At 43.1% G+C, this 26,373-nt stretch overlaps 1 protein-coding gene across 1 annotated transcript in view; it reads left to right on the forward strand.

Moving 5' to 3' along the window:
• Nucleotides 1-1,998: 1,998 nt before the first annotated feature.
• Nucleotides 1,999-26,373, forward strand: part of LOC106603262 (protocadherin-1) — a 93,077-nt gene continuing 68,702 nt past the window's right edge. The window contains exons 1-3 of the mRNA XM_014196662.2: nucleotides 1,999-2,691; nucleotides 11,967-12,788; nucleotides 13,364-15,547. Of these exons, the coding sequence (XP_014052137.1) occupies nucleotides 11,991-12,788; nucleotides 13,364-15,547 (2,982 nt within the window). The 5' untranslated portion in view covers nucleotides 1,999-2,691; nucleotides 11,967-11,990. The remainder of the gene's footprint in view (nucleotides 2,692-11,966; nucleotides 12,789-13,363; nucleotides 15,548-26,373) is intronic.

Genomic DNA, 26,373 nt, shown 5'->3' on the forward strand with positions numbered 1-26,373 from the left:
CTCCACAGAGGAACTCTAGAGCTCTGTCAGAGTGACCATCAGGTTCTTGGTCACCTCCCTGACCAAGGTCCTTCTCCCCCGTTTGCTCAGTATGTCCAGGCTGCCAGCTCTAGGAAAAGTCTTGGTGGTTCCAAACTTCTTCCATTTAAGATTGATGGAGGCCACTGTGTTCTTGGGGACCTTCAATGCTGCAGAAATGTGTTGGTACCCTGCCCCAGATCTGTGCCTCGACACAATTCTGTCTCGGAGCTCTACGAACAATTTCTTCCAGCTCATGGCTTGGTTTTTGCTCTGACATTCACTGTCAACTGTGGAACCTTATATAGACAGGCGTGAGCCTTTCCAAATCATGTTCAATTAATTGAATTTACCACAGGTGGACTCCAATCAAGTTGTAGAAACATCTGAAGGATGATCAATGGAAACATGATGCATCTGAGCTCAATTTCGAGTCTCATAGCAAAATGTCTGAATACTTAGGTAAATAAGGTATTTCTGTTTTTAAATTTTAATACATTTGCAAACATTTCTAAAAACCTGTTTTCATTTTGTCATTATGGGGTTTTGTGTGTAGATTGCTGCGGAAATTATTTAATTTAATCTATTTGAGAATAATGCTGTAACGTGACAAAATGTGGAAAAAGTCAAAGGGTCTGAATACTTTCTGAAGGCACTGTATGTGTCTCTCCTTCTCGAGATGTCTTCACCACCAGCCAATCGTTAGATGCTTGGAGTAACACATGCAAATGTTGAAAGAAGAATAGTGTGAGAGCCACAGGCATTGTTGAAGACCTGCATCTTGGCGACGTGTCACTTTTGACCCCTCAGGTGTGTGTGGGCGGGAGCTCCGCCGTGATTGGCTACGGGCCGCTGTGTGTTTGAGTGGCAGCCCCTAATGAGAACCCTGGAGAGGTAACCCGACAGCTGTTTGTTTGCAGCTAATGAGAGACTGGAGGAGGAGTGTGTATCAGAGATGGGAACTCTCTGATAAAGGCTACCTTTACCAGGGCTGGAAAGAGGGGAAATAATGTTTCCTCTAGAGGAAGATGTTCGGGGCTCTCCTTTGTGTCATAGCAGTATGTTTGAGTCATTGCTCCTGGGCCATTGCTTATGCTCAGCAGCTGCTGTTGGGGGTGGGGGGTGGGACACAGAGGCTGGTTCCTGGAGAGGGACATGGTGTTCCCAGTTGAGTAATGATGATTTATAGCCCAAAGCTATGCCATGTTATATAACTAAACCCACCTGCATTTTCTAATTGATGATACACATTATTAGGTGTTTGTGAGGTGCAGCACTGCAATGCCTTGGTCAATAAGCTGTTGCTAGATGCCTGTTCACAGAGGCCACTGATGTCCACCCCCTTAATCAAATGGATAATAGGATACACATGAGTAGGCAACTATAGATATACTTCGCCAACAAATCATCACATCAAATAAAGATTTCACGTTTACAGTAGCCTACAGTACAGTAGCCTAGCCTATTATTTCAGACGAGACGTCAGACTGGTATATTAAGTCTTTACGGTGAGAGAGACGTTTCCCCCGGTAAACTAGTCGCCTGAGGGTGGCGCCAAAAGAGCAAATAGTGCCCCTTGTGCTTTCCTCTGTTGAGTTGGATTCCATTACAATCAAACTAATGCCAAAATATGATACATTGAATATATCAACAACTAAATAATCACATATGTGAGTAGATGGTTTTAGAAGTTTGTGAGAAACAAAATATCATGAGGTTAGTGTACTGACACATAAAATCACACCTGAAACCTATCCATAGAAACTCCCATCGGGAGATCGACTAACACATCTGTGTATGAGCTCAAGTAGCCTAAAATCAATATTAATTTCAGTCACCCTCTGTTTTAACATAAATTGTTGAAGTCCCACCATTATGATTGAGGTAGTAAATCCGTGTTTACGTCTCAAGTGTTCAGCCTGTGGCATCCAGTGATGTGGACGTGAAGTTGCTGAGGCTGAGACAGAGAGCGGAGTTCGGTGGAGCCCCACCTCCTACCACGCTCTTATGCGCGGTCTGGAGAGCAGAGCAAGTGCTGAAAAATTATTCTCACTTGATTTCTCATAACAAATACGTGCTTCGTTTACTGTACACGGTGACATATTCCGTTTTGTGATTAAGACACGTGTGACATTTTAAATACTTTAAAAAATATCGTTAAATCTGTATTTCGTGGTGTGCGGGTTTTACGCACGACATTCGCAACGCTTGAGAAACTTGGACTAAAAGGGATAGATAGGTTGAAGATGAGAGAGTGCATATCTTCGCTAAGGTGCAGTTGCAACATGATTTTAGAGTAGAGAAAAGCAATTGAACGTCGTGGCCAGAAGCATAGAGTTCATGACTATTGGTTAGTATCTGTAAAAACGAAATAAATTAATTCTAGCTTGATTTGTGTTATTTTTCGCGGTCAGAAAAAATAGCGTTTTTTTTTTTTTTACAGCGGTAGAATGGAAGGCTGCACAATGACATGGGAGTGGATTCATCGAATTTGAGGGTAAAGTTATCAGTGGTACTAATGGATTTGCTCTAAACCGGTGATTTTTTTCGTCGTCGTGATACAGTATTTGGATTGATTCATTGATACTGAGGTTTGAGGGTTATATACCTGCCTCTGGGACGACAGAAGGAAAAACCACGAGACAATCGCACCCTAAGAAGTCTTTGGCAAAGGTAAATTAAATATATTGACAGAATAATGCTTTCCAAGATAAAAGCATGTACAGTATGTCATGTTTAAAAGTCAGACGTTTCTTAGTAAAGGTTAATTGCCTCTTTCTAAATAGGAAAGTATGTCTGATGATAAGATAATTTGTTGCTGTAGGTATAATTTCTAATACAATATACAGTCATTCATTAAATAGCCTAGTGTACAAAACACATTTAAAAGATGGGTCATTCAAACCACTCCCCAATAGTTCGTTTTCCTGCGAATCTGATTAACCAGGTGCAATAGCTTGAATCGGACACTTGTTTGACTAAAGCCCTTAAACGTCTGGAGTCGTCACTCTCTCTTTCTCTATCTCGCTCTCTCCCTCCCCGCAGTGAAAGCAAGAGATGCTCTTATCGACCAACTATGCATACTGACCAGCCATACAGGCTATATTCATTTAGCATCGTCTATCAATATTGCGTTCCCACTTCCCACATATTAAACGTCATTTTGACAGTCTACATGACTCCAGACGCAGCTCTACAGTGCGTATTTACATTTTTCAGAGACTGAACGCATTTCTTTAGTGATACACGCCAATGCTTTGTCCATACCCTCCCAAATATTGACAAGCAGTACACATGGGCAGAGTATGGATAAATATTGCTCCTCGTGGTGATTAGTATTATTGTTGTCTTGTCATAAAAAGTAACTATGCATCTAACTTCATATAGATTATTAGAGATTACTGAGAGGCAAGGGAGCAGTCTGTTATGCAGTCTATTGGCTTGCTACTCAAATCAATATGAAGTGTATAGACTAGCTCTTCTGGAGATAGTTCCGTCTGAGAATCTATGACAGACCCGTTGTTTGGTTCCCTTTTCAAGAACTGTGTTTTAATAATTATATTTGTGTGTTTATTGGTGAGCTGCTTCTTGTATGTTTTAGAGTCAGCATAAAGTGATGTGTTTCTGCACATATTAGATGTTAAGCATGGGTATGGCTTGAAGCTAAAGCCAGTGCTAGGGAAGGGATTTTCATCTTGGGCCATTCACACACATTTATTCAATCAGACCGCCATGTCTATGATGTGCAATCTTCAGACATTGATTTATCAAATTACTTTGAATTTCCAGTGAAGGCCTACTGTATGTACACATGCTTATTCATGCCTTAACTCAAGCTTTCAATGCATGATATACACAAGCCTTTGAGCTACACTCACATTCCTCAAATTCAGCTCTGTGTGTTTGTGACAAAGTGATTTCAACCCTTATACTTCTATGGTAACAGGGTGATTTAAAGAGACGTATTGCCATATGGCATGAACCCAAGGAATGAAACCATTAGTGGCATAGCAATATAGGCCTACTGTACTGTGTTTGAAATGGAATCATTGTGAGACAGAGGAATGATGAGTCAGTTAATGATGCATTGCTGCTGAGGCTTATCCCAGAACCTGTTGCAGTCTGATGACCATGATCTGTCAGTGACCAGGCTGTGGGGAAGAGAAAAGGTCACTGCCACACGGGAGGCTGATGTCACCAGGATGCCTCGTAAAAACTGTTGATAAAAGCTGCTTGTGCTGCTGCTGATAATGAAAATGGCGGACAAACATCAGGATTAGATCATTCTTATGTCTATAATTGTTCAATGCATGCAAACTACCCAGTAATGGCTAGTGCTATGGTTCTTCATACATCTGGACTGGGTTCTTCATACATCTAGGAATTAGAATACTAGAATGGACCTTAACCTTCTTATGATGGTTCAAAGGTCAGCCATGTTGGTCTGGGAGTTGGTCAACCATGGGTTGCCAGTGCTGTAATAAGATATTGTGTCAAACAATGAATGTGAAGAATGCATCTGCAATGTACATGTATGTATGTTAGCTAGCCAGCCAGTTTTAGAGGAATGATTCCAGAATTTAAAAAAATGAACTGCCAATATACCAACATTCCATTCAAATAATGCAGTCAATCCACAGCCATATACTGGCTAAAATCAGTTCATGTAAGGACAAGTTGTAAATGCAACAACAAGCACTGATATTGTATCATATAATAGCACTCACAGCTTTCCAAGAAAACACAATCGGAGACATTTATGGTCTGTTTGTATATATTTTAGAAGCTATTTATACAGAAAATGTGTATAAAACCCATATTAACTGTATTTATAGTTATATGACTATGTTAGGTGCACAATAATTCAATTAGACAATTTCTGATACATCACATGCCTTACTTTTATTTTCCTGCATATGTAAAGCAGGAAATGCATCACCTATGCCTCTACTGCCATTCATTTCAATAAGACTGCTTTTGGACTTCTCACTGACCATGATGGCTGCTATTTCGCCCCATTGTGGAACTTTGAGAGTTTATGACATATCCCCTCTAGTAATTTAATAGGATCTCTATGGAGTAGTTGATATTCTTCTTCATATATTTTGTCTCACTCAATATGATAGCAATCCAATGTTATGCATATTCTGAACTCTTGGATTATGTTTTATTAATGTTTACTTAGAAATATGCTGGAACTGCATGAGTAATTTAATATCACAATTACATCAGAATTATTATTATTATATTATTTTTGAGGGTGAATATAGCACAAGCCATTGCCCTCATTACTCGTTCTGGCTTTTCCAAAATTCCAGTGCTGGTGAACTCACCCTCTGTTGAGGAGATACACACAACTTGCAGTGCTGCAGCCCTCAAAAGCACACGTTATTACAGTCCAGGTTGAGTTGTAATTGTGTATCTGCTCTTATCCGTTACCTGAAAGTATACGGACTCTTATCTCAAATGGAAACTGGGCTTAGACTCTTCAGTGGAGTAGTCCACTCATAGGTATGAGTAAGCTATGTTTGTTACTCTGTGTATTGCTTCTGGAATTGAGGCTTTCATAGACTCTTATCTGACGATGAATGTGTGACTATAATCTGAGTTGTGTGTGTGTGTACCTGATCTGGAGACTGTTGAAAGAATATTGTTGTAATTATCTCCTTGGAAGTGATTATGTGATCACCTTTAATGAGTGTTTGGAGTCTCTTATCTAGAGGAAAGTGTGGTTATGGCTTTATTAAGGAGACATTTTAAAGAACCTCTGAGAGACATTCATTCACTGTATGGAGGCTCCTGAAGGGCCATATGACACTTATTGGGAGTGAGTTTTATATGATTAGCCTAACTGAGTGAGTGGTATCTTTTTTTCCCTTTAGTATTTAGGATCTCTTGGGATCTGTCTTAGATACTGTATGTCATCTGAGAAGCTTTTGAATTGTTTTCACGCAAGTCAATACAGTACTGCAGTTCAATGCTGCTTTCATCATGCTCCTTTGTAAAGCCACAATTTCAAAGGAGATATTGTTATGGATCATTGCTGTTGAACTTGATGACTGTCTTCCTCAGCAATGGTGGACATGGAGGATGAGGGTGATAATGTGCTCTGGGTTAACTAGCTGTCATTGTGTCATTAAGTTTATTTGTCTCCATATGTTTGTCACCACAAGCTGATCACATTAACAGGTCTATAGGGTGGAAGAGTAATGTATTCTCTGATCTCCTCTAATTTAGTTTATTTATAAAATCTTAATAGATGGCAACATGTTTAGTTTCTATGGAGCTGTATTCTTAGGTTTTTAAAAAATCTGTGCTTTACAATGTACTCTTTAAACATGCTTTTACTTCACATGCTATCATTCAAGCCACATCGACTGGAGGCTGCCCTGCAAATGTAAAAAGGACACATCAATAACTAAGCAATTAGTACATCAATAACGTGCACTTCCAATCTTAACGGATTCAAAGGAATTGGATTTCTAATTGGAATTCTAGACATGCTCATGTTTTGCTGTTTAGTTTCAACATGTATTTGCTTTGCTCTACTTTGGAACATTGTTGCATGCAAAGAGGGGCAGAAAAATACTGGCTTACGGCCAAAAATATATGCAGCTATAGGATCGCTAAATTTGTTCACGGATGCTTTTTGACACACACACGCACACACTCACCCACATACTGTACACTTTTTCTATTCTTGTGGGGTCACAGAGTAACATTTATTTCCATTCAAAGTCCTATTTTCCCTAACCTTAACCATAACCTTGACCTCTAAACCTAACCCAAACCCCTAATTCTAGCTCTAACCCAACCGCTAAGCTTAAAGCCCTGTCCTTGTGGGGACGTGGGAAATGTCTACATGAGGAAGAATTTTCCTTGTTTTACTATCCTTATGGGGACTTTTGGCAATTTCAGGTCCAGACCACACACACACACACACACACACACACACACACACACACACACACACACACACACACACACACACACACACACACACACACACACACACACAAGAAACGTTTATGGTCTGTTTGTATATATTTTCAGCAAACTTAAGATGTGTAAATGTTTGTATGAATATAACAAGATTCAACAACTGAGACATAAACTGAACAAGTTCCACAGACATGTGACTAACAGCAATGGAATAATGTGTCCCTGAAAAGGGGGGGGGGGGTCAAAATCCAAAATTAACAGTCAGTATCTGGTGTGGCCACCAGCTGCATTAAGTACTGAAGTGCATCTCCTTTTGGACTGCACCAGATTTGCCAGTTCTTGCTGTGAGATGTTACCTCACTCTTCCAAGGCACCTGCAAGTTCCCGGAAATTTCTGGGGGAATAGCCCTAGCCCTCACCCGCTGATCCAACAGGTCCCAGACGTGCTCAATGGGATTGAGATCCGGGCTCTTCGCTGGCCATGGCAAAACACTGACATTCCTGTCTTGCAGGAAATCACGCACAGAACGAGCAGTATGGTTGGTGGCATTGTCATGCTGGAGGGTCATATCAGGATGAGCCTGCAGGAAGGCTCATCCTTCCTGCAGGGAGGAGGATGTCTTCCCTGTAATGCATAGCTTTGAGATTGCCTGCAATGACAACAAGCTCAGTCCAATGATGCTGTGACACACCGCCCCAGACCATGATGGACCCTCCACCTCCAAATCGATCCTGCTCCAGAGTACACGCCTCAGTGTAACGCTCATTCCTTCGATGATAAATGTGAATCCAACCATCACCCCTAGTGAGACAAAACTGTGACTCGTCAGTGAAGAGCACTTTTTGCCAGTCCTGTCTGGTCCAGCGACGGTGGGTTTGTGCCCATAGGCGACGTTGTTGCCGGTGATGTCTGGTGAGGACCTGCCTTACAACAGGCTTACAAGCCCTCAGTCCAGCCTCTCTCAGCCTATTGTGGACAGTCTGAGCACTGATGGAGGGAGTGTGCGTTCCTGGTGTAACTCGCCAGTTGTTGTTGCCATCCTGTACCTGTCCCGCAGGTGTGAAGTTCAGATGTACCGATCCTGTGCAGGTGTTGTTACACGTGGTCTGCCACTGCGAGGATGATCAGCTGTCCGTCCTGTCTCCCTGTAGCGCTGTCTTAGGCATCTCACAGTACAGACATTGCAATTTATTGCCCTGGCCACATCTGCAGTCCTCATGCCCCCTTGCAGCATGCCTAAGGCACGTTCACGCAGATGAGCACAGACCCTGGGCATCTTTCTTTTGGTGTTTTTCAGAGTCAGTAGAAAGGCCTCTTTAGTGTCCTAAGTATTCATAACTGTGACCTTAATTGCCTACCGTCTTTAAGCTGTTAGTGTCTTAACGACCGTTCCACAGGTGCATGTTCGTTAATTGTTTATGGTTCATTGAACAAGCATGGGAAACAGTGTTTAAACCCTTTACAATGAAGATCTGTGAAGTTATTATGATTTTTACGAATTATCTTTGAAAGACAGGGTACTGAAAAAGGGACGTTTCTTTTTTTGCTGAGTTTACATACAAACATACAATACAAGTCAAACGTTTGGACACAACTACTCATTCAAGGGTTTTTCTTTATTTTTACTATTTTCTACATTGTAGAATAATAGTGAAGACATCAAGACTATGAAATAACACATATGGAATCATGTAGTAATCAAAAAAATCTATTTTATATTTGAGATTCTTCAAAGTAGCCACCCTTTGCTTTGATGACAGCTTTGCACACTCTTCGCATTCTCTCAACCAGCTTCACCTGGAATGCTTTTCCAACAGTCTTGAAGGAGTTCCCACATATGCTGAGCACTTGTTGGCTGCTTTTCCTTCACCCTGCGGTCCAACTTATCCCAAACCATCTCAATTGGGTTGAGGTCAGGTGATTGTGGAGGCCGAGTCATCTGATGCAGCACTCCATTACTCTCATTCTTGGTCAAAAAGCCCCTACACAGCCTGGAGGTGTGTTTTGGGTCATTGTCCTGTTGAAAAACAAATGATAGTCCCACTAAACACAAACCAGATGGGATGGCATATCGCTGCAGAATGCTGTGGTAGCCATGCTGGTTAAGTGTGCCTTGAATTCTAAATAAATCACAAACAATGTCACCAGCAAAGCACCCCCACACCATAACACCTCCTCCTCCATGCTTCACGGTGGGATCCACACAAACGGAGATAATCCGTTCAACTACTCTGCATCTCACAAAGGCACGGCAGTTGGAACCAAACATTTCAAATTTGGACTCATTTGACTGAAGGGCAGATTTCCACCGGTCTAATGTCCATTGCTTGTGTTTCTTGGCCCAAGCAAGCCTCTTCTTCTTGTTGGTTTCGTTTAGTATTGGTTTCTTTGCAGCAATTCAACCATGAAGGCCTGATCCACGCAGTCTCCTCTGAACAGTTGATGTTGAGATGTGTCTGTTACTTGAACTCTGTGAAGCATTTATTTGGGCAGCAATCTGAGGTGCAGTTAACTCTAATGAACTTATCCTCTGCAGCAGAGGCAGCTCTGTCTTCCTTTCCTGTGGCGGTCCTCATGAGAGCTAGTTTCATCATAGCGCTTAATGTTTTTTTTTGACTGCACTTGAAGAAACGTTCAAAGTTCTTTACCTTTCCCAGAATGACTGACTTTCATGTCTTACAGTAATGCTGGACTGTCGTTTCTCTTTGCTTATTTGAGCTGGTCTTTTACCAAATAGGGCTATCTTCTGTATACCACCCCTACCTTGTCACAACACAACTGATTGACTCAAACGCATTAAGAAGGAAAGACATTCCACAAATTAACAAGGCACACCTTTTAATTGAAATGCATTCCATGTGACCACTTCATGAAGCTGGTTAAGAGAATGCCAAGAGTGTGCAAAGCTGTCATCAAGGCAAAGGGTGGCTACTTTGAAGAATCTAAAATCTAAAATATATTTTAATTTGTTTAACACATTTTTGGTTACTACATGTATTATTTCATAGTTTTGATGTCTTCACCATTATTCTACAATGTAGAAAATTGGAAAAATTAAGAAAAACCCTTGAATGAGTAAGTGTGTCCAAACTTTTGACTGGTGCTGTACATACATACATACATACATACATACATACATACATACATACATACATACATACATACATACATACATACATACATACATACATACATACATACATACATACATACATACATACATACATACATACATCAGCATGCAAAGGCTATAAGGAAATGTGCTGGAGCATTACAACTATATAAACCACTCCAATGAACTGTCTCATCCTCTTTCAAGTTACAGCGAGAACTCTTCTCACACATGAAATAATTAAAGTCTAAAATCATTTGCAGTCTGAAAAATAGTGAATTCTTTAGCTTGGGGAATATGGATCAAAGCAGAAGCTAAACTAGCGGGTAGTGATTAATGGGGTGGCGTAGCAGGTTAGAAATCAAACATGAACATTACAGTGTGTAAATTAGCCCATAACAGCAGAGTAGGATGGAGATCTCATCTGCTCAAAAGTAAAGCTGTATTTTGTGATAAGGCGTAAGCCAGGTTACAGATCAGCAACATGTTCCACATGAAGCCAAACACTGGTGTGCTGCTGCCTCTGGGAGACTCTGGGTGCTGCAGCTGGAGCCTTAGGTGGGTCAGACCTCTCTAGTATTAGATCTCTCAGATTATGCATTTTCAGTCTTGTCTTTATATCATATCGTCAAGGTTTCGTAACATACTGTATGGTTTGTTCAACAGTGTTTTTTTTGTGGTGTTGCGTCCACAAGCTGCTTCTATACACATTTAATGATGTCTAGGAGGCTCAACCTTGAACCATGGCACGGTACTAGGTCTTTGAGGTCTGCATTGGATTATACAGCTGCCGTAATGCACACTGGGCCTCTCTCACTTTATCTTCTGTGTAAACTCTGTCTGGAAATCAATTCTTTGAAAAATATATATATTCATCGTAGCGCTTAAACAAGTTTTCAATACTGGCTGTTGCCGTTTTGAATATCCTCAGCACTGTGCTGAAGATCTGTTTTAGTGAATGTAAACAGTTACAAACTGCTGCAAAAGCTCAATTTGGTTTTAATTAATGTGGCAAAAATAAGGAGGGGAAAATCACCCAACATGCATTGTTACACGATTCCACATTTAGATGAATGACATTATCATCCCTATTTGTTAAATTGTTCCTTTCAAAATAGAAGATTGGGTGCTCATTGCTTTATAAATTCCCTGTAAGTCACTAAGTCAGTGGAGAAAATCTCCAACATCTGAACCATTATTCTTCAAGCATGGCAAAACTGGTCCTTGGGAGAAATGATATGCTCATTGTTCATGTTTCCTGGGTTTTGTCCTGTTGACAGGGAAAAGATAATCCTTGCTCTCTTAACAAGGATATTATCTATTCCACTGTGGAGAGCTTGTTTTTGGTAAATATGCCACATATGATGAATTGTTCCTTGTATTGTCATTGCAGAAGAAACATTATTTTCACATACCTGGGAGAATACATTTTTTTCACTAACGTTAAAATCCCGAGAATTATAAAACATCTTAATTAAACCCCAACGAAGATACTATATATATAGTATCAACAGTTTCCCGTGTGTATCAAGAATAGTCCTCCACCCAAAGGACACACAGCCAACTTGACACAACTGTTGGAAGCATTGGAGTTTAAATGGGCCAGCATCACTGTGGAATGCTTTCGACACCTTGTAGAGTCCATGCCATGACGAATTGAGGCTGTTCTGAGGGCAAAAGGGCGGGGAGTGCAACTCAATATTACAAAAATGTTCTTAATATTTTGTTCGCTCAGTGTATATATATATATATATATATACATACTGTATGTATAACTATGGCTGTTGATTAACTATGTTGTTTCAGAGCACATTCAACATAACCGATAAACTTTAAGCCCAAGTATAGTTTTTCATCTTTAATGTGTTATTTTATTTTTTTATTTTTTTGCAGGCAGGTAATCTGGTGACGGACTTCATGGAACTGCACTTGGGAGCAGTTCTGTTGTGGGTCCTGGTGTTGGACTGCTGTGGTTGGGCTGAGGCTGGTATCCTCTACCGGGTCCAGGAGGAGCAGCCCCCCAGCACGCTGATAGGCAGCCTGGCATCAGACCAGGGCCTGCCAGACTCTGGTCACTTGTACAAGCTGGAGGTGGGCGCTCCATACCTGCGTGTGGATGGGAAGACAGGGGACATCTTCACTACAGAGATCCCCATAGACAGGGAGACACTGAGGGACTGCCGCAGTATGGTCAGGGGCAAGCCCTGCTTCCTGGAGTTTGAAGTGTCCGTCACAGACCTAATCCACAACCAGAGCCCCAGGCTCATTGAGGGCCGCATCGAGGTCCAGGACATCAACGACAACACGCCGCAGTTTCCCTCCCCTGTGCTCACCATCTCTGTTCCAGAAAACACCCACTTGGGCGCTCTGTTCTCCATCCCCCTGGCTACAGACAGGGACTCGGAGAGGAACGGGGTGGCCGACTACGCCCTCACCGCTGGGCCAGACGCGGCGACGCTCTTCGGCCTGCAGGTGGCGGAAGACAGGGGGGAGAAGTTGCCCCAGCTCATCGTCCTGGGCAGTCTGGACCGGGAACTCAAGGACTCGTACGACCTGACAATCAAAGCTGTGGACGGAGGTAACCCCCAGCGCTATAGCAGTGCCTTGCTGAGAGTGGTGGTTGCTGATGCTAACGACAATGCTCCGAAGTTTGAGAAGGCCACGTACGAGGCAGAGGTTTCAGAAAACAGCCCTGTGGGACACTCTGTTTTGCAGGTAAAACATTATATTAATTTAGCAGAGTGATCAAAGTGTTGTGTAGATTGGATACAACTTTGACTGTGAGAAGACTAAGTGTTTTATATCCACAACTCATTAGGGTCCAACATGCAGTGCTGGGTTTCTAGGTTCTTACCATGATGAAATGCCTGAATGAAGTTACTGAATTTTCAATTTCACAGTGTAGTCTTATTGAACTGCTGCCAAAAGCAGCAAAGCTTAGCCAATTTATTGAAGGTTTTTTTAAACAATTAGCCCACTCAATAAAGTTTCTTCCCGAGTGGGTATTTTGGTTGACAGTTTTTAAGTCAAATTAACCCTCAGTGTACATTTATTTTCATTACACATGTGTCTCTCTGAAGCTAGGATGGTGTGTTTTCATATTATGGCAAGATACGTTTATAATATGCACATTTAGACTCCCTTGCTTATTGCCCTCTTGCTGTAAACTAACTTCAATGACATCGGGCTGTAAACCTAAACCCCTTACCCATACCTAGATATGCTAACATAATCCCTGAATTCTTACCCTGATCCCAACCTCTAACCTAATCCCTTGTCTCTGATTGCAGGTGAAAGCCAATGACTCTGACATGGGCCCCAATGGAGAGATAGAATACACACTACATCAGGCATTAGACCCAGTGCCAAAACTCCTGCGAATTGATCGCTCCACTGGCATCATCTATGTCAAAGGGCCCTTGGATCGGGAAGAAATCAGCGATTTGACATTCTACGTAGTGGCTAGGGACAAAGGTCCCCAACCCAAAAGCTCCAAGACCTTTGTGACAATCCAGGTGACTGACCAGAACGACAATTCCCCTGCTGTGGAGATCCGTGGGATCGGCCTGGTGACCCACAGTGATGGGGTGGCCAACATATCAGAGGACATGCCAGTGGGCACGGCGGTGGCCCTCGTCCAGGTGTCTGACAGGGACGAGGGGGAGAATGCAGTGGTCACCTGTGTGGTGGCGGGGGACGTGCCCTTCCAGCTGCGCCCGGCTAGTGACTCGTCCACTAACAAGAGGAAGTACTTTCTGCAGACTACAACCCCCTTGGACTATGAGAGGGTCAGGGAATACCGTGTGGAGATTGTGGCTGTTGACTCTGGCAACCCAGCTCTTTCCAGTACTAACTCATTGAAGGTGCAGGTGACTGATGTTAACGACAACTCCCCAGTGTTTTCCCCAACCCTGTTTGAGGTTGCCTTTGCAGAGGAGAACCAGCCAGGGGACAAGGTTGTGGACGTGGTTGCCACGGACGCTGATAGCGGAACTAATGCCGAGCTGGTCTACAGCATCGTAGCAGACACATCTACCAGGGGCCTGTTTGAGATTGACCCCGATTCAGGGGAGGTGAGGGCACGGAGCTCACTGGACAGAGAGCATAAAGAACGCTATGAGTTCCGGGTCACTGCGTCCGATAAAGGTTCTCCCAGTCACAGAGGAACAGCCACGGTCGTGGTCAAGGTGTTGGACCGCAATGACAACGACCCCAAGTTCATGCTAAGTGGCTACAGCTTCTCTGTTCTGGAGAACATGCCCCCACTCAGCGCCGTTGGCATGGTGACTGTGCTGGACATGGATCAGGGAGAGAACGCCAGAGTGCAGCTCTCTGTGGAGCCAGACGGAGGGAAGTTTGTGATTCAGAATGGAACAGGAACCATCCTGTCCAGCATCTCCTTTGACCGGGAGAAAGAGAGCAGCTACACCTTCCGTCTGAAGGCCGTAGACGGGGGAGAGCCTCCCAGGTCCTCATATGTAGGTGTTACCATCAATGTCCTGGATGAAAACGACAATGATCCTGTGGTCACCAAGCCCTCCAACTCCTCCTTCAGACTCCTGTCCCCTCTAGCTGCCCCAGAAAGCCGTGTGGAGCTAGTGGAGGCTGAAGACCTGGACACTGGGCCCAACGCAGAAATGGTCTTCAGCATCACTGGAGGAAACCCTTATGAACTCTTCAGCATCTCCTCCACTACTGGGGAAATCACCCTGGCCAAGGAGCTGACCCGGAAACATGGTGGGCTCCATCGCCTGGTGGTGAGGGTGAGTGATGCGGGCAAACCCGCACGCCACGCCACTGCCATGGTGCACATCTACGTCAATGAGACCATTGCTAATGTCAGCCTGGTGGAAGCACTTGTGGGACACAGTCTCTACACCCCTCTGGAGACAGACATTGCTGGTGACCCTGACTACGGCCTGGCAGCCCAGCGCAGTAACATTGTGTACGGAAGTCTGGCGGGAGTGGCGGGCGTTGTCATGGTGATCATAGTGGTGGTGTTTATCCGCCACCGCATTCAGCGGGAGACGAAGAGCGGCTACCAGGCTGGCAAGAAGGAGACCAAGGACCTTTACGCCCCCAAGCAGGGGCCAAAGAATGGAAAAGGCAAGAGGGGCAGGAAAGGAAAGCCCTCCAAGTCCCCCAAGCCCTTGGGAGAGGAGGAGGAGGTCAGTCTCCAGAAGAGTCTAAAGTTCAACCTGGATGGGGTCAACGACAGCCCCAGGATCCACCTGCCCCTGACATACCCCCCAGGCAGCCCTGACCTTGGCAGACACTACCGCTCCAACTCTCCCCTACCATCGATCCAGCTGCAGGCCCAGTCTCCCTCGGCCTCCCAGAAGCACCAGGCAGTCCAGGACCTCCCTGCTACCAACACCTTCGTAGGGACTGGAGGAGACGACAATTCAACAGGCTCAGACCAGTACTCGGATTATAGCTACAAGGCCAGCCAGCCAAAGTACAACAGCAAGCAGGTAAGAGCCAGAGCTTCGAAAGCAAAACAATTATTTGTTTAAATTGCCTGTGACAAAGGTAGGAGGTGGTATGTTGTTAGTGGAGTGGCTGTGATATTTAAGGCTATAGATGGGGGCCATTAACGTTGGAAATTCCACCCCAAAAATAATCAAGCAGCCGTTTCAGAATGCTGTTGGCTACCTGCTTTTCATTGCCTGATTTACACACACAATCAGTAACTAAAAAAGGCTTTAGTAATTAGGAAAACTTCCATCCACTTGGAGGGAGAAAGGGCACATGGGAGTAATAAGAAATAGCTTTTGGTCTCCTCTTTTACCGGGGGTGGAGACGAGTCTGCCTCTCCTTCCCCTTCTCCCCCCCTCTTCCCCCTCTTCCCATGGGTTAATTAATCTAGCTGGTGAACGGAGGAGGTGAGGAAGAGGGTGAGGTTCATGTCTGAGTGACTTACTCTTACACTTCTGCTTGACCTCACGCCCTGTGGTCCATACAGGTCACATGCTCTTATCTTCTCACTACACTGCACTCCACTTCACTTGACTTGGCTCTGACACTTCTACCATTGCCATGGAAACAGAAATATTAATAGGCTCAGAGAGGATTAGAATGCAAAAATAAGTTAGGGAGAGTATGTCTGTATGTCTCTGTGCATATATGCGTGCTTGCTTGATTGACTGATTGTGTGCCCGTGTGTGTGTGTGTGTGTGTGTGTGTGTGTGTGTGTGTGTGTGTGTGTGTGTGTGTGTGTGTGTGTGTGTGTGTGTGTGTGTGTGTGTGTGTGTGTGTATCTACAAGTGTCTATTAGCTTAACCTGACCTGCGCAGTACAATATGTTCAAGAAATTATCCTATTCTTCAGGGGAAATGGGTGACTGGGCTCTGAATATGTGTGGGACACTTTGAGGATAAGGAAGCTTATCTCCAGAACCCAGTCAGTCACCACTGGTTGGCTAGTAGCTGGTGGGTAATTTCAGCAGATGTTGTCTGACAGCTTGGACAATTGCAAGCCCCTGTGGGTTAAGAGAGTCAGTAGTGTGTACAGTCACCACTGTCTCAGTGATGGACAGCATATACGAGCAAAGTGACAATGAACTGTAGCCCTGCAGTGGGTTTGCATGTTTGGGTCTATGTGAGTAAGTCTGTGTTTCCAGGTGGGCTTTGTGTTTGTGTTTTATTTGAGGATATAAATGTCTAATTCTAGTTATATGCTACTGCTAGTGTCTGTGTTGTGTGCCCCTGTGCATCAAGCTAGCCTCCTCACCTCTCCCTGTTTGTGTTTCTCTGCATGAGTGTGTAAAGTGTTTCAAAACGTGTGAGTTGATGGAAAGGTGCCGCAAAAACACGGACAGATGTTAAAACTCATGTGACATACCTCAGCAGATGTTACCTCATGTATGGCATCCCCTCTCACATCAGGAAGAACAGATTGACCAAAATAAATAATAAAGTTGCTGCCTATTGGAGTGACAGATGTGGAGTGGAGAGCTTACTCTGGTCAACCATGCTGGTCTAAACAATGACTCACATTTTCAGTGGGGATGTGCTCAGGTGTCTGTGACTAGAACTGAGCTTCTCAAGGATTCTTGGCAGTGCTGAATGTAAACACACTGGTGCTACCATTCGCTGTCAGCACATATTCATATCTCTGGCAGTTTCACCTCTTCTCTTTTTAGACTTAGCTCCAATAACTGGTATACGAGGGTGTTTCTCAAAATGCATACTACCATGCTCTGAGCATGAAAATTGGAGCACGGGAGTGTCATAGTATGCCCAAATCAAAGTACAGTATGCGAAACGGAGCACGGCTAGCACTTCTCTAATGCATACTCCATTTCTACATATTTTACAGCATGCATCAATTCAAGCTTCAACAGAAAGTATGCACAGAAAAATGACGCAACCAAGTAAAAAATGCCGGACATTATTTGAGCTGAAGTGAGAGACTTCGGAATGAAATGTTGCCTATTCACATCTCATATGATGCCTGACTACAATATTTTATCTTGATACATTATCTTGATACCTGCCTACAACAGCTATGGACTTGCGTAAATTGCAAGCCCATAGTAAGTCAATAGGGCTAACTGACTAGCTACTACTGTTAGCTAGCCAAATAGCCACAAAGAATTATTAGCTAGCTAGCTACCCACGAAGAATCTAACCATTCATTATAGGTCCTGTTTTCCTGTTAAACTGTATGGTTAGCTACATTATTATGATTCACATATAGCTAGCTGATAGTTAAACATTTTCTTTGTGTATATCTTGTTTTGTCTCTATTGCGATTGTCCTGGCTGGAAGAAGGTTCATTGAATGGGTAAGTCCATAGTAAATCAATAGGGCGAACTGGCTAACTAGCAAGCCACTAAGAATTGGCAGCTAGCTACCCACGAATAATGTACATCTAACTTGCATAACATAAGTTTTAGGTCATTTGTGACGGTTTAACTAGCTGGCTAGCTAGATTATTACAATTGTTTTGTCTCTATTGTTGCCATTGTCCTGGCTGGAAGAAGGTTCAGTGAATGGGAAGCTGCAGCGAGAGGTAATACAGTAGGGAGAGTGTGAGTGCTTTACAAATATAATGTTTTATGCATTCTCCACACTCTTATCCTCACAAGAACGTACTCAAGAGAACATCATTGGAGAATGCACTTACAGCATGAGAATGTGGAGCAGGGTAGTACGCATATTGAAAAACACCCTTAGTGTACAAAACATTAGGAACATACACTGACCAGGTGAATCCAGGTGAAAGATATGATCCCTTATTAATGTCACTTGTTAAATCCACGTCAATCAATGTAGATGAAGGGGAGGAGACAGGTTAAAGAAGGATTTTGAAGCCTTAAGAGAATTGAGACAGTTTCCCATGTGTATGGAGAATGGTCAACCACCCAAAGGACATCCAGCCAACTTGACACACCTGTGGGAAGCATTGGAGTCAACATGGGCGAGCATCTCTGTGGAACGCTTCCGACACCTTGTAGAGTCCATGCCCCGACAAATTGAGGCTGTTCTGAGGGCAAAAGGGGGTGCAACTCAATATTAGGAAGGTGTTCTTAATGTTTGTACAATCAGTGTATTAGGATCAAGTAAACAACCACTTAATTTCCCAGTGGCGTGATCTGGTCTGGACAGAGCTGTGTGAAGCCTATGGCTATGTCCCAATCCAAAGGCAGCTGCCTGATGCCTACCTGCCTCACCTACCTTTGTAGGTAGAACCTTTCCAGTAGGCAACTGCTGATAGGGACGGGATTCTAAGGCAGCATCCCAATAACTGTATATAGGTTCCACCAAGCGCGAGACATTTAGTTACATTGTAGCCACTGTAGCACCATGAGCAACTAGTGCTAGCAATTCAGTGAACAACTATCCCAAAATGGAAATATCTGACACAAATAAAAAGTAAACAAGTAACAGGATTGATCTCCTCAGTACCTGTCCATGAATTAAGTTGACACCGACCAGAATACTTAGCCTACAGTATAGGGTCCTCCTCTAGCATATTGCTTGGTCTGCAGGTCCATCTTTGTGGAATGTGGACATGACAGGTAAGCTTGCATGCATGATACGAACTACAGTTTTTTGAGATAGCTAAGCTATTTTACTGACTGTTTAAGAATGATAAATAGCCAGAATAGTAGTGTTTCACTGTGAAGCTAATACTGCGTTAGAGCTGCTAATGTTTTATTCTAATGAGTAGGCTTGCATTGTGATTCCTAAACTATCACACCCGCACATATTATTAAATGACTCTGATCTCAAGATAACATGATTTTATATTTGTTGATAACTAATATTGAAAGGTGATATGATGCAATCTAACTAGATTGGAAGGCTACTTCATCCTAATGTTAGCTGAATGCATTGGATACCCCAAAAATATACTGGCATGTGATAAAGGATAACATGTCAAATATACTTATGTAAATGCATACCAAACAGGAATATACAGTGCATTTGGAAAATATTCAGACCCCTTGACTTTTTCCACACTTTGTTACGTTACAGCCTTATTGGAAAATTGTTTTTCCCCCTCACCAATCTACAAAAAATACCCCATAATAATTTTTTTGAAATTCTTGCAAATATTTTAAAAATAAAAAACGGAACTATTACATTTACATAAGTTTTCAGACCCTTTACTCAGTACTTTGTTGAAGCACCTTTGGCAGCGATTACAGCCTCGAGTCTTCTTGTGCAGCGACGGTCCCCATCCAACTTGACAGAGCTTTCGAGGATCTGCAGAGAAGAATGGAAGAAACTCCCCAAATACAGGTGTGCCAAGCTTGTGGTATCAAGCTTGGCATACCTGTATTTGGGGAGTTTCTTCCATTCTTCTCTGCAGATCCTCGCAAGCTCTGTCAAGTTGGATGGGGACCATCGCTGCACATTCGGAGACTTGTCCCGAAGCCACTCCTGCATTGTCATGGCTGTGTGCTTAGAGTCGTTGTCCTGTTGGAAGGTGAACCGTCACCCCAGTCTGAGGTCCTGAGCGCTCTGGTGCAGGTTTTCATCAAGGATGTCTCTATACTTTGCTCCGTTCATCTTTCCCTCGATCTTGACTAGTCTCCCAGTCCTTGCCACTGAAAAACATTCCCTCAGCATGATGCTGCAACCACCATGCTTCATTGTAGGGCTGGTGCCAGGTTTCCTCGAGACGTGGCGCTTGGCATTCAGGCCAAATAGTTCAATCTTGGTATCATCAGACCAGACAATGTTGTTTCTCATGGTCTGAGAGTCTTTAGGTGCCTTTTGGCAAACTCTAAGCAGGCTGTCATGTTCCTTTCACTTAGCAGTGGCTTCCATCTGGCCACTCTACCGTAAAGGCCTGATTGGTGGAGTGCTGCAGAGATGGTTGTCCTTCTGGAAGGTTCTCCCATTTCCACAGAGGAACTCTGGAGCTCTGTCAGAGTGACCATCATGTTCTTGGTCAACTCCCTGACCAAGGCCCTTCTGCCCTGATTGCTCAGTTTGGCCGGGAGGCCAGCTCTAGGAAGAGTCTTGGCAGTTCCAAACGTTTTCTGTTTAAGAATGATGGAGTTCAATGTGATCTTGGGGACCTTCAATGCTGCAGAAATGTTTTGGTACTCTTCCCCAGATCTGTACCTCCGACACGATCCTGTCTCAGAGCTCTACGCACAATTCCTTCGACCTCATGGCTTGGTTTTTTGCTTTGACATGCACTGTCAACTGTGGGGACCTTATATAGACAGGTGTGTGCCTTTCCAAATCATGTCCAATCAATTGAATTTACCCCAGGTAAACTCCAATCAAGTTGTAGAAACATATCAAGGTAAATGTAAACAGTGTAATGTAAACAGGATGCCCCTGAGCTCAGTTTCGATTCTCATAGCAAAGAGTCTGAATAAATAAAGTGTTTCTGTTTATATGTTTAATACATTTGGTACATTTTCAAAAAACTTATTTTCACTTTGTCATTATTGGGTATTGTGTGTAGAGTGATGAGGATTTTTTTTTATTTAATCAGTTTTAGAATAAGTTTATAATGTAAACAAAATATGGAAAAAGTCAAGGGGTCTGAATACTTTCCGAATGCACAGTATATTCAATTAAATTAATGCAGCATAGTAATATTATTGATGTCTTTCTCTTGCAGAGTCAGATGAACTGCAGTCACCAGATGCCCAAGACTCAAAACATGTGGAGACATCAACACTTGTCATTTTGAATAAATGTTAACGTTTGTATTGGTTTTCCTGTATCTGTGCATGAGTCCTTAAAACACATGCCATTGTACAAAAGAAGCAATTCCCAAGTGAGGGACATCAATGAGATTAGCTTCCAACATACATAAGCTTGTTCAATACATGAGGGCACATTTTGTCATGATAGCCATAGGTTTTTGTTTTTATAGACATACCAGGAGTTTACAGGTTCTTGTTTTTATAGACAGACGAGGAGTTTTCAGGTTTTTGTTCCAGCCCTTCACTAACCTAGGTCAACTAATTGTGGTCTACATTGAAGACTTACACACTGTGCATTCCCCTGGGACAGAAAATCACATCTGTATTTTAGAATGAGCTTCATAAGTTAAAATTTCCTGACAAATCTGCATGATAAACCATAACATGGGTGAATCTATTTATCTCTAACATTGTGATGTTGCACACTCCTGAATAATATCCTTGGATATGGTGATTATCCTGGTTGCTGGGAGGTTCCCAACAAGTTATTTACATCTGTAGGGTGTCAGGATGGGATGTCCTTCAACCTGGAACAAGCAGAGACAACAGAGGAGAAATTAACCTCAAATATCAGTGCTGGTTCAAGTTGCTGAAGCCACAACTACCTTTATTAATGTGCAATCGTTTTGGTAACAGTTTTGCATATTTTTAAGCTTGATCAAGTTGTTTACACTAAGAGTAGAATAACTTAGCCTCTAATGTAAACTAGTAACACCAAACCCAATGGTGCAACAAAATAGGGGAAGGGAAAGTGACAAGAGAAAGTTAGCTAACGTTAGGTAAACAGACACTGTTTTTCTAGCTTGCTAGCAAACTGCATACAGAGTCATCAACGGAATGCACAAATTATTTGGCTGGCTAACAAGCCTAGATTGAACAGAACACAGCTGGTTGCATTTCCTATAGTTTTCATCAGATGTTGTTAATAAAATGTCTTATCTCCAAACGAGTCCGGCAGAGCTGTTTTCTCCTGCCAAGCCATTGCAATGTGGTGCCCACTTTAGTCCCTGAAAACAGATGGGAAAAAACTATTTGCTGCATGTCTTTAGCTGGCTAGCAAGTTCACCAATTCATTATTTAAAAACTGTCCGAGTCTTCATGATTGACGCAATGCTGAATCTATGATTAGGCCTAGTTAGTTTACATGTTCATCTCTAAACAACCGATAAACAGGATGAAATCGACTACTGGCTAGCTGTCGCGTCTGGCATGTTGGCAATGGGCTAATAAACACCAGTTGATAAACATCATATGAAAGTGATCTGTTGGTAATTTTAACAAAATGTCGATGTTAAATAAACGTTATACTTATTCCTTATTCTTCTGAGAAATGTTTTCCCAAGTGGGGACAACATTTGGGGAATTTTGGGATGCTGCCTTCAAAATCGCCCCAATGAAGGCACCTTAGAAGGCAGCATTTTAAGTTACCTTAGGATCGGTACATGCCAATTTTGATGTTCTGCCTCGAAATGCTGCTTTTGTCGATTGGGACACAGCCTATACAGCTTACGTGTGTTTGTGTTTGTGTGAGTGATTGATTGAGCTTGACGTTAATAAGGCAAGGTGGGGTCACGAGGTTGGGTTCAGGGATGCATTTATAGTTTTTCCCAACGTGTTCTCCCTCACTCCGAATGTGTGAAATTACATGATGGTTGCCGGGGAGACCATTAGCTTACATTGAGCCCATTGTTGATAATTAGCCCATTCAGGCCAAAGATTGGACACCTTTTTACATTGCATTTTAATGATGTGTCCCTCCTCCTTAGGAGAGAAAGAACCAGTGTGAGAGATATTAGCACACAGTGAAAGATCAAGGGAAAGGCCTTCCCAGTTCATTTTTAAGTGGGCGTGATGAGTGCTTGTGAAGCCGTAAATCTGTACTTAAATTAAATCCACACAATTAAAATGCCTTATTAGTCAGAGATAGCTGAGTGTTGTCCCCCTGTGGGGCTCCGCCTTCATCTCGGCACTGCAGTGGGCAGCTAGCTAACTCCATCTCCAGCCAACCTGAAGGATTCTCACAGAGGATTCAGGGCTAGCCTTAATTAACCCTACTTCATTGTTCAACTGGCCATACACTGGATGAACTCTAGGCATCCCTGTGAGCTGGGATTAACCCAATTTGGGTTCGCTATCTGAGAGGTGCAGAGATGCATTTCAGGGGGCGAGGCCACAAGCAGAATCTCCTCCTCATCTCCACAGATGGTTTACAACACGGTCATGTCTAATACTCCGTTTCTTGCTTTCTCCTAAGACCTCAGAAACCCTCAGATCAGAGCACATCCATGATGTATTTAACTGCAGTCGTTCTCTCGCTCTCTTCTGCTCCCTCGCTTATTCTCTCTCTGTTTTTCTCCCCCCTCCACTAACCATTTCTCTCTTGATCCATCCATCTGGAAGTCACCCTTATCAGACACATAGTCACACACCCACACTCAGACACATGGTGCAGATACATCTTCTACTATCTGATTCAAAACACTCTACCAGACACTTCCCACTCACATCCTCTGTAGCAGAACTTAGTCAGGGAACAACGTAGAATTAGGAGGAAGTATTTGGTAGCAGACCAAGACCCGCCTTCACCCTGAGGGGAACAACAGCAATTATCTGCAAATATTTTGTTCGTAGATACTGGAGAGACATGTCCCACTGAGGGAAATTCACCATGTAATGACTAATTCTAATACACCTGGAGCTACAGCAAGCCTCCCACTGGGGTGATAGAGTCAACACAGTGAGGACAAGGAAGACAGCCGAGAAGCAAACAACTTCAATTAGCACACTGGCTCTAATGAAAGTGGGGATCTTTGAACCAGGACAAAGGGATTGATTTCATTGGCATGGGACTTTTAGACCGAGTAGTCTAGGTTTGCCATCTGAGATTGCCTGGCCTGGCCTTGCATTAAGGGATTAGCAAGTGTGCAACCTCTCTGAGATGGACTTGTCTGGGCTGGGTGGACTCTGAGACGGTATGTTGGGTGTGAACGGTGAGAATGTAAAGTGAAATCACAGTGCACTCTGCACTGCCGCTGTGTTGAAGTGGGCAATTTAAAGCTAACTTTTCCTTGATTACCTGTTAAAAGAGATTACAGCTGGATACCAAGTGAGACTCACGGGGCACATTCAATCCAAACCAAACCCACAGGCTAGCTAGAGCAAACCTACAGATGGGTTGCCATATTAACTTATATATGGCACCTGTACACAGGAAAAAGGAAGACGATAATGATCTTCAAGCACAACATGCTCCCCTATAACATGATTCTGGCAATACCACTAATGTATTCATATCTGTGACACAATAGAATTCTATTCCCTTTTCCCCAACCATAACCTCTGTTGATTTGATCAAATTACCTGACTTGTTGATGCATTTGGAAAATAATTGGGAAATAATATTAGAAAGTGACACTCCCAGCATCTATCTGAACCCAATGGAAAGCTGAGCCTTTGGTTCCCTATGTTCTCTTCTCACTTCTCTGCAGACAGAGATGCTTTCTGCAGGCTGCCCATGGTCAGATTCCCACTTTTATGTAAACATTTAATGAGAAGCTCCTTTAGGTAAAGCTGTGTGGAGGCTCAGCTCCCTGATGGCATTGCCTTTAGCTCAGATATTTTATCACCACACATCCCAGCCTCCTTACCTTCTGCCAGGCAGATTAGTGCTTTTATCAATAAGCAGCTTACCGCCAAAGCGTCCCTCAATAATGTGCCATGGTATTTTCTCTCCTGCTGCTATAACTCTGAGACTCTTCTCTCTTCCCCATCTCCCTCTCTCTCTCCCTATGTCTTCCCCTCTCTCTCTTGCACTCTTTCTCCTCTCTCACTTTCCCACTTTCTCTAACTCTGACTATTGTTAACCATCCTCTCATCTGTAAGTGTGAGCAGTGTGAAATCTGCCTGTGTGTAGTTAAGCAGGGTTTGGCTAATTGTCAAAAGATTGTTGTTTTCTGAAGTCCAGATAACTATCATGATTATTTATAGGGCGGCGCACAATTGGCCCAGCGTCATCCGGGTTTGGCCAGGGTAGGCCGTCATTGTAAATAAGAATTTGTTCTTAACTGACATGCCTAGTTGAATAAAGGTTAAATAAAAAAATAAAGTCAGAGTAATCGCTCCCAGCTATCCAGTGTGGGAATTGATTAAGATAAAAACCCAGACTAGACTGTCTCTAACCAAGCATTCGGATGGTCAAACCAATGGAAATGTACAGAACCTCCAGAATGTTTAACATTGCAGAGGCGTTTAGTCCCAGAGAGAGAGAGAGAGAGAGAGAGAGAGAGAGAGAGAGAGAGAGACAGAGAGAGAGAGAGAGAGAGAGAGAGAGAGAGAGAGAGAGAGAGAGAGAGAGAGAGAGAGAGAGAGAGAGAGAGAGAGAGAGAGAGAGAGAGAGTGAAAAAGAGAAAGAGAGAGACAGAGACAGAGAGTATATTATCTACTTCACTTGCTTTGGAAATGTTAACATATGTTTCCCATGCCAATAAAGCCCCTTGAATTGAAATGAATTGAGAAAGTCTACAGGTCAGATAAGGAACCCAGACAGAGCTTGGGAGAGTCAGTAGGAGAACAACAAGAGACTCATCAACAGACAACAGACCCATAACCCCATTAGAGGTCCTGTATAGAGCACCAAAAAATCCATTAGGAAAGTATACACCTTTAATGCTACTTAGCCACAGAGGTGCCCAGTTACACAGATTCAATCAAGTTTATTTATTTCATTGTAGATTAAAATGTCATGTTTTGCATAATACCCAAGTCAGCCAAAGGCCACATTTCATTGGAAATCTTTAGACCCAATAGATTTTTATCCGCTCAGCTGTGGTTACACGAGGCTCATTTCAATACATCATTATTAGTATGATAATTCCAATTTACACAATGTTTCAGTAAGTTAACAGAGACATGGATGTCAGCAAAACTGAAGTTGATTTTATCGGTAACCGTTATTCACTGATTAATTTTCGCATGTGTTTACGGTGTTTCTATCTCTGAATGTGTAAGATGGCGCCGGAGCAGACGGCAGACGTTTTAGGTGCCCCCAACCGTTTATATTTTTTTGTTTGTTTATCTGCGCTGTTTGTAACTTGACTTCTGGTTGGGGTATGTACGTAA

Source organism: Salmo salar, chromosome ssa04 (assembly GCF_905237065.1).
Source record: "Salmo salar chromosome ssa04, Ssal_v3.1, whole genome shotgun sequence".
Taxonomy (NCBI): domain Eukaryota; kingdom Metazoa; phylum Chordata; class Actinopteri; order Salmoniformes; family Salmonidae; genus Salmo; species Salmo salar.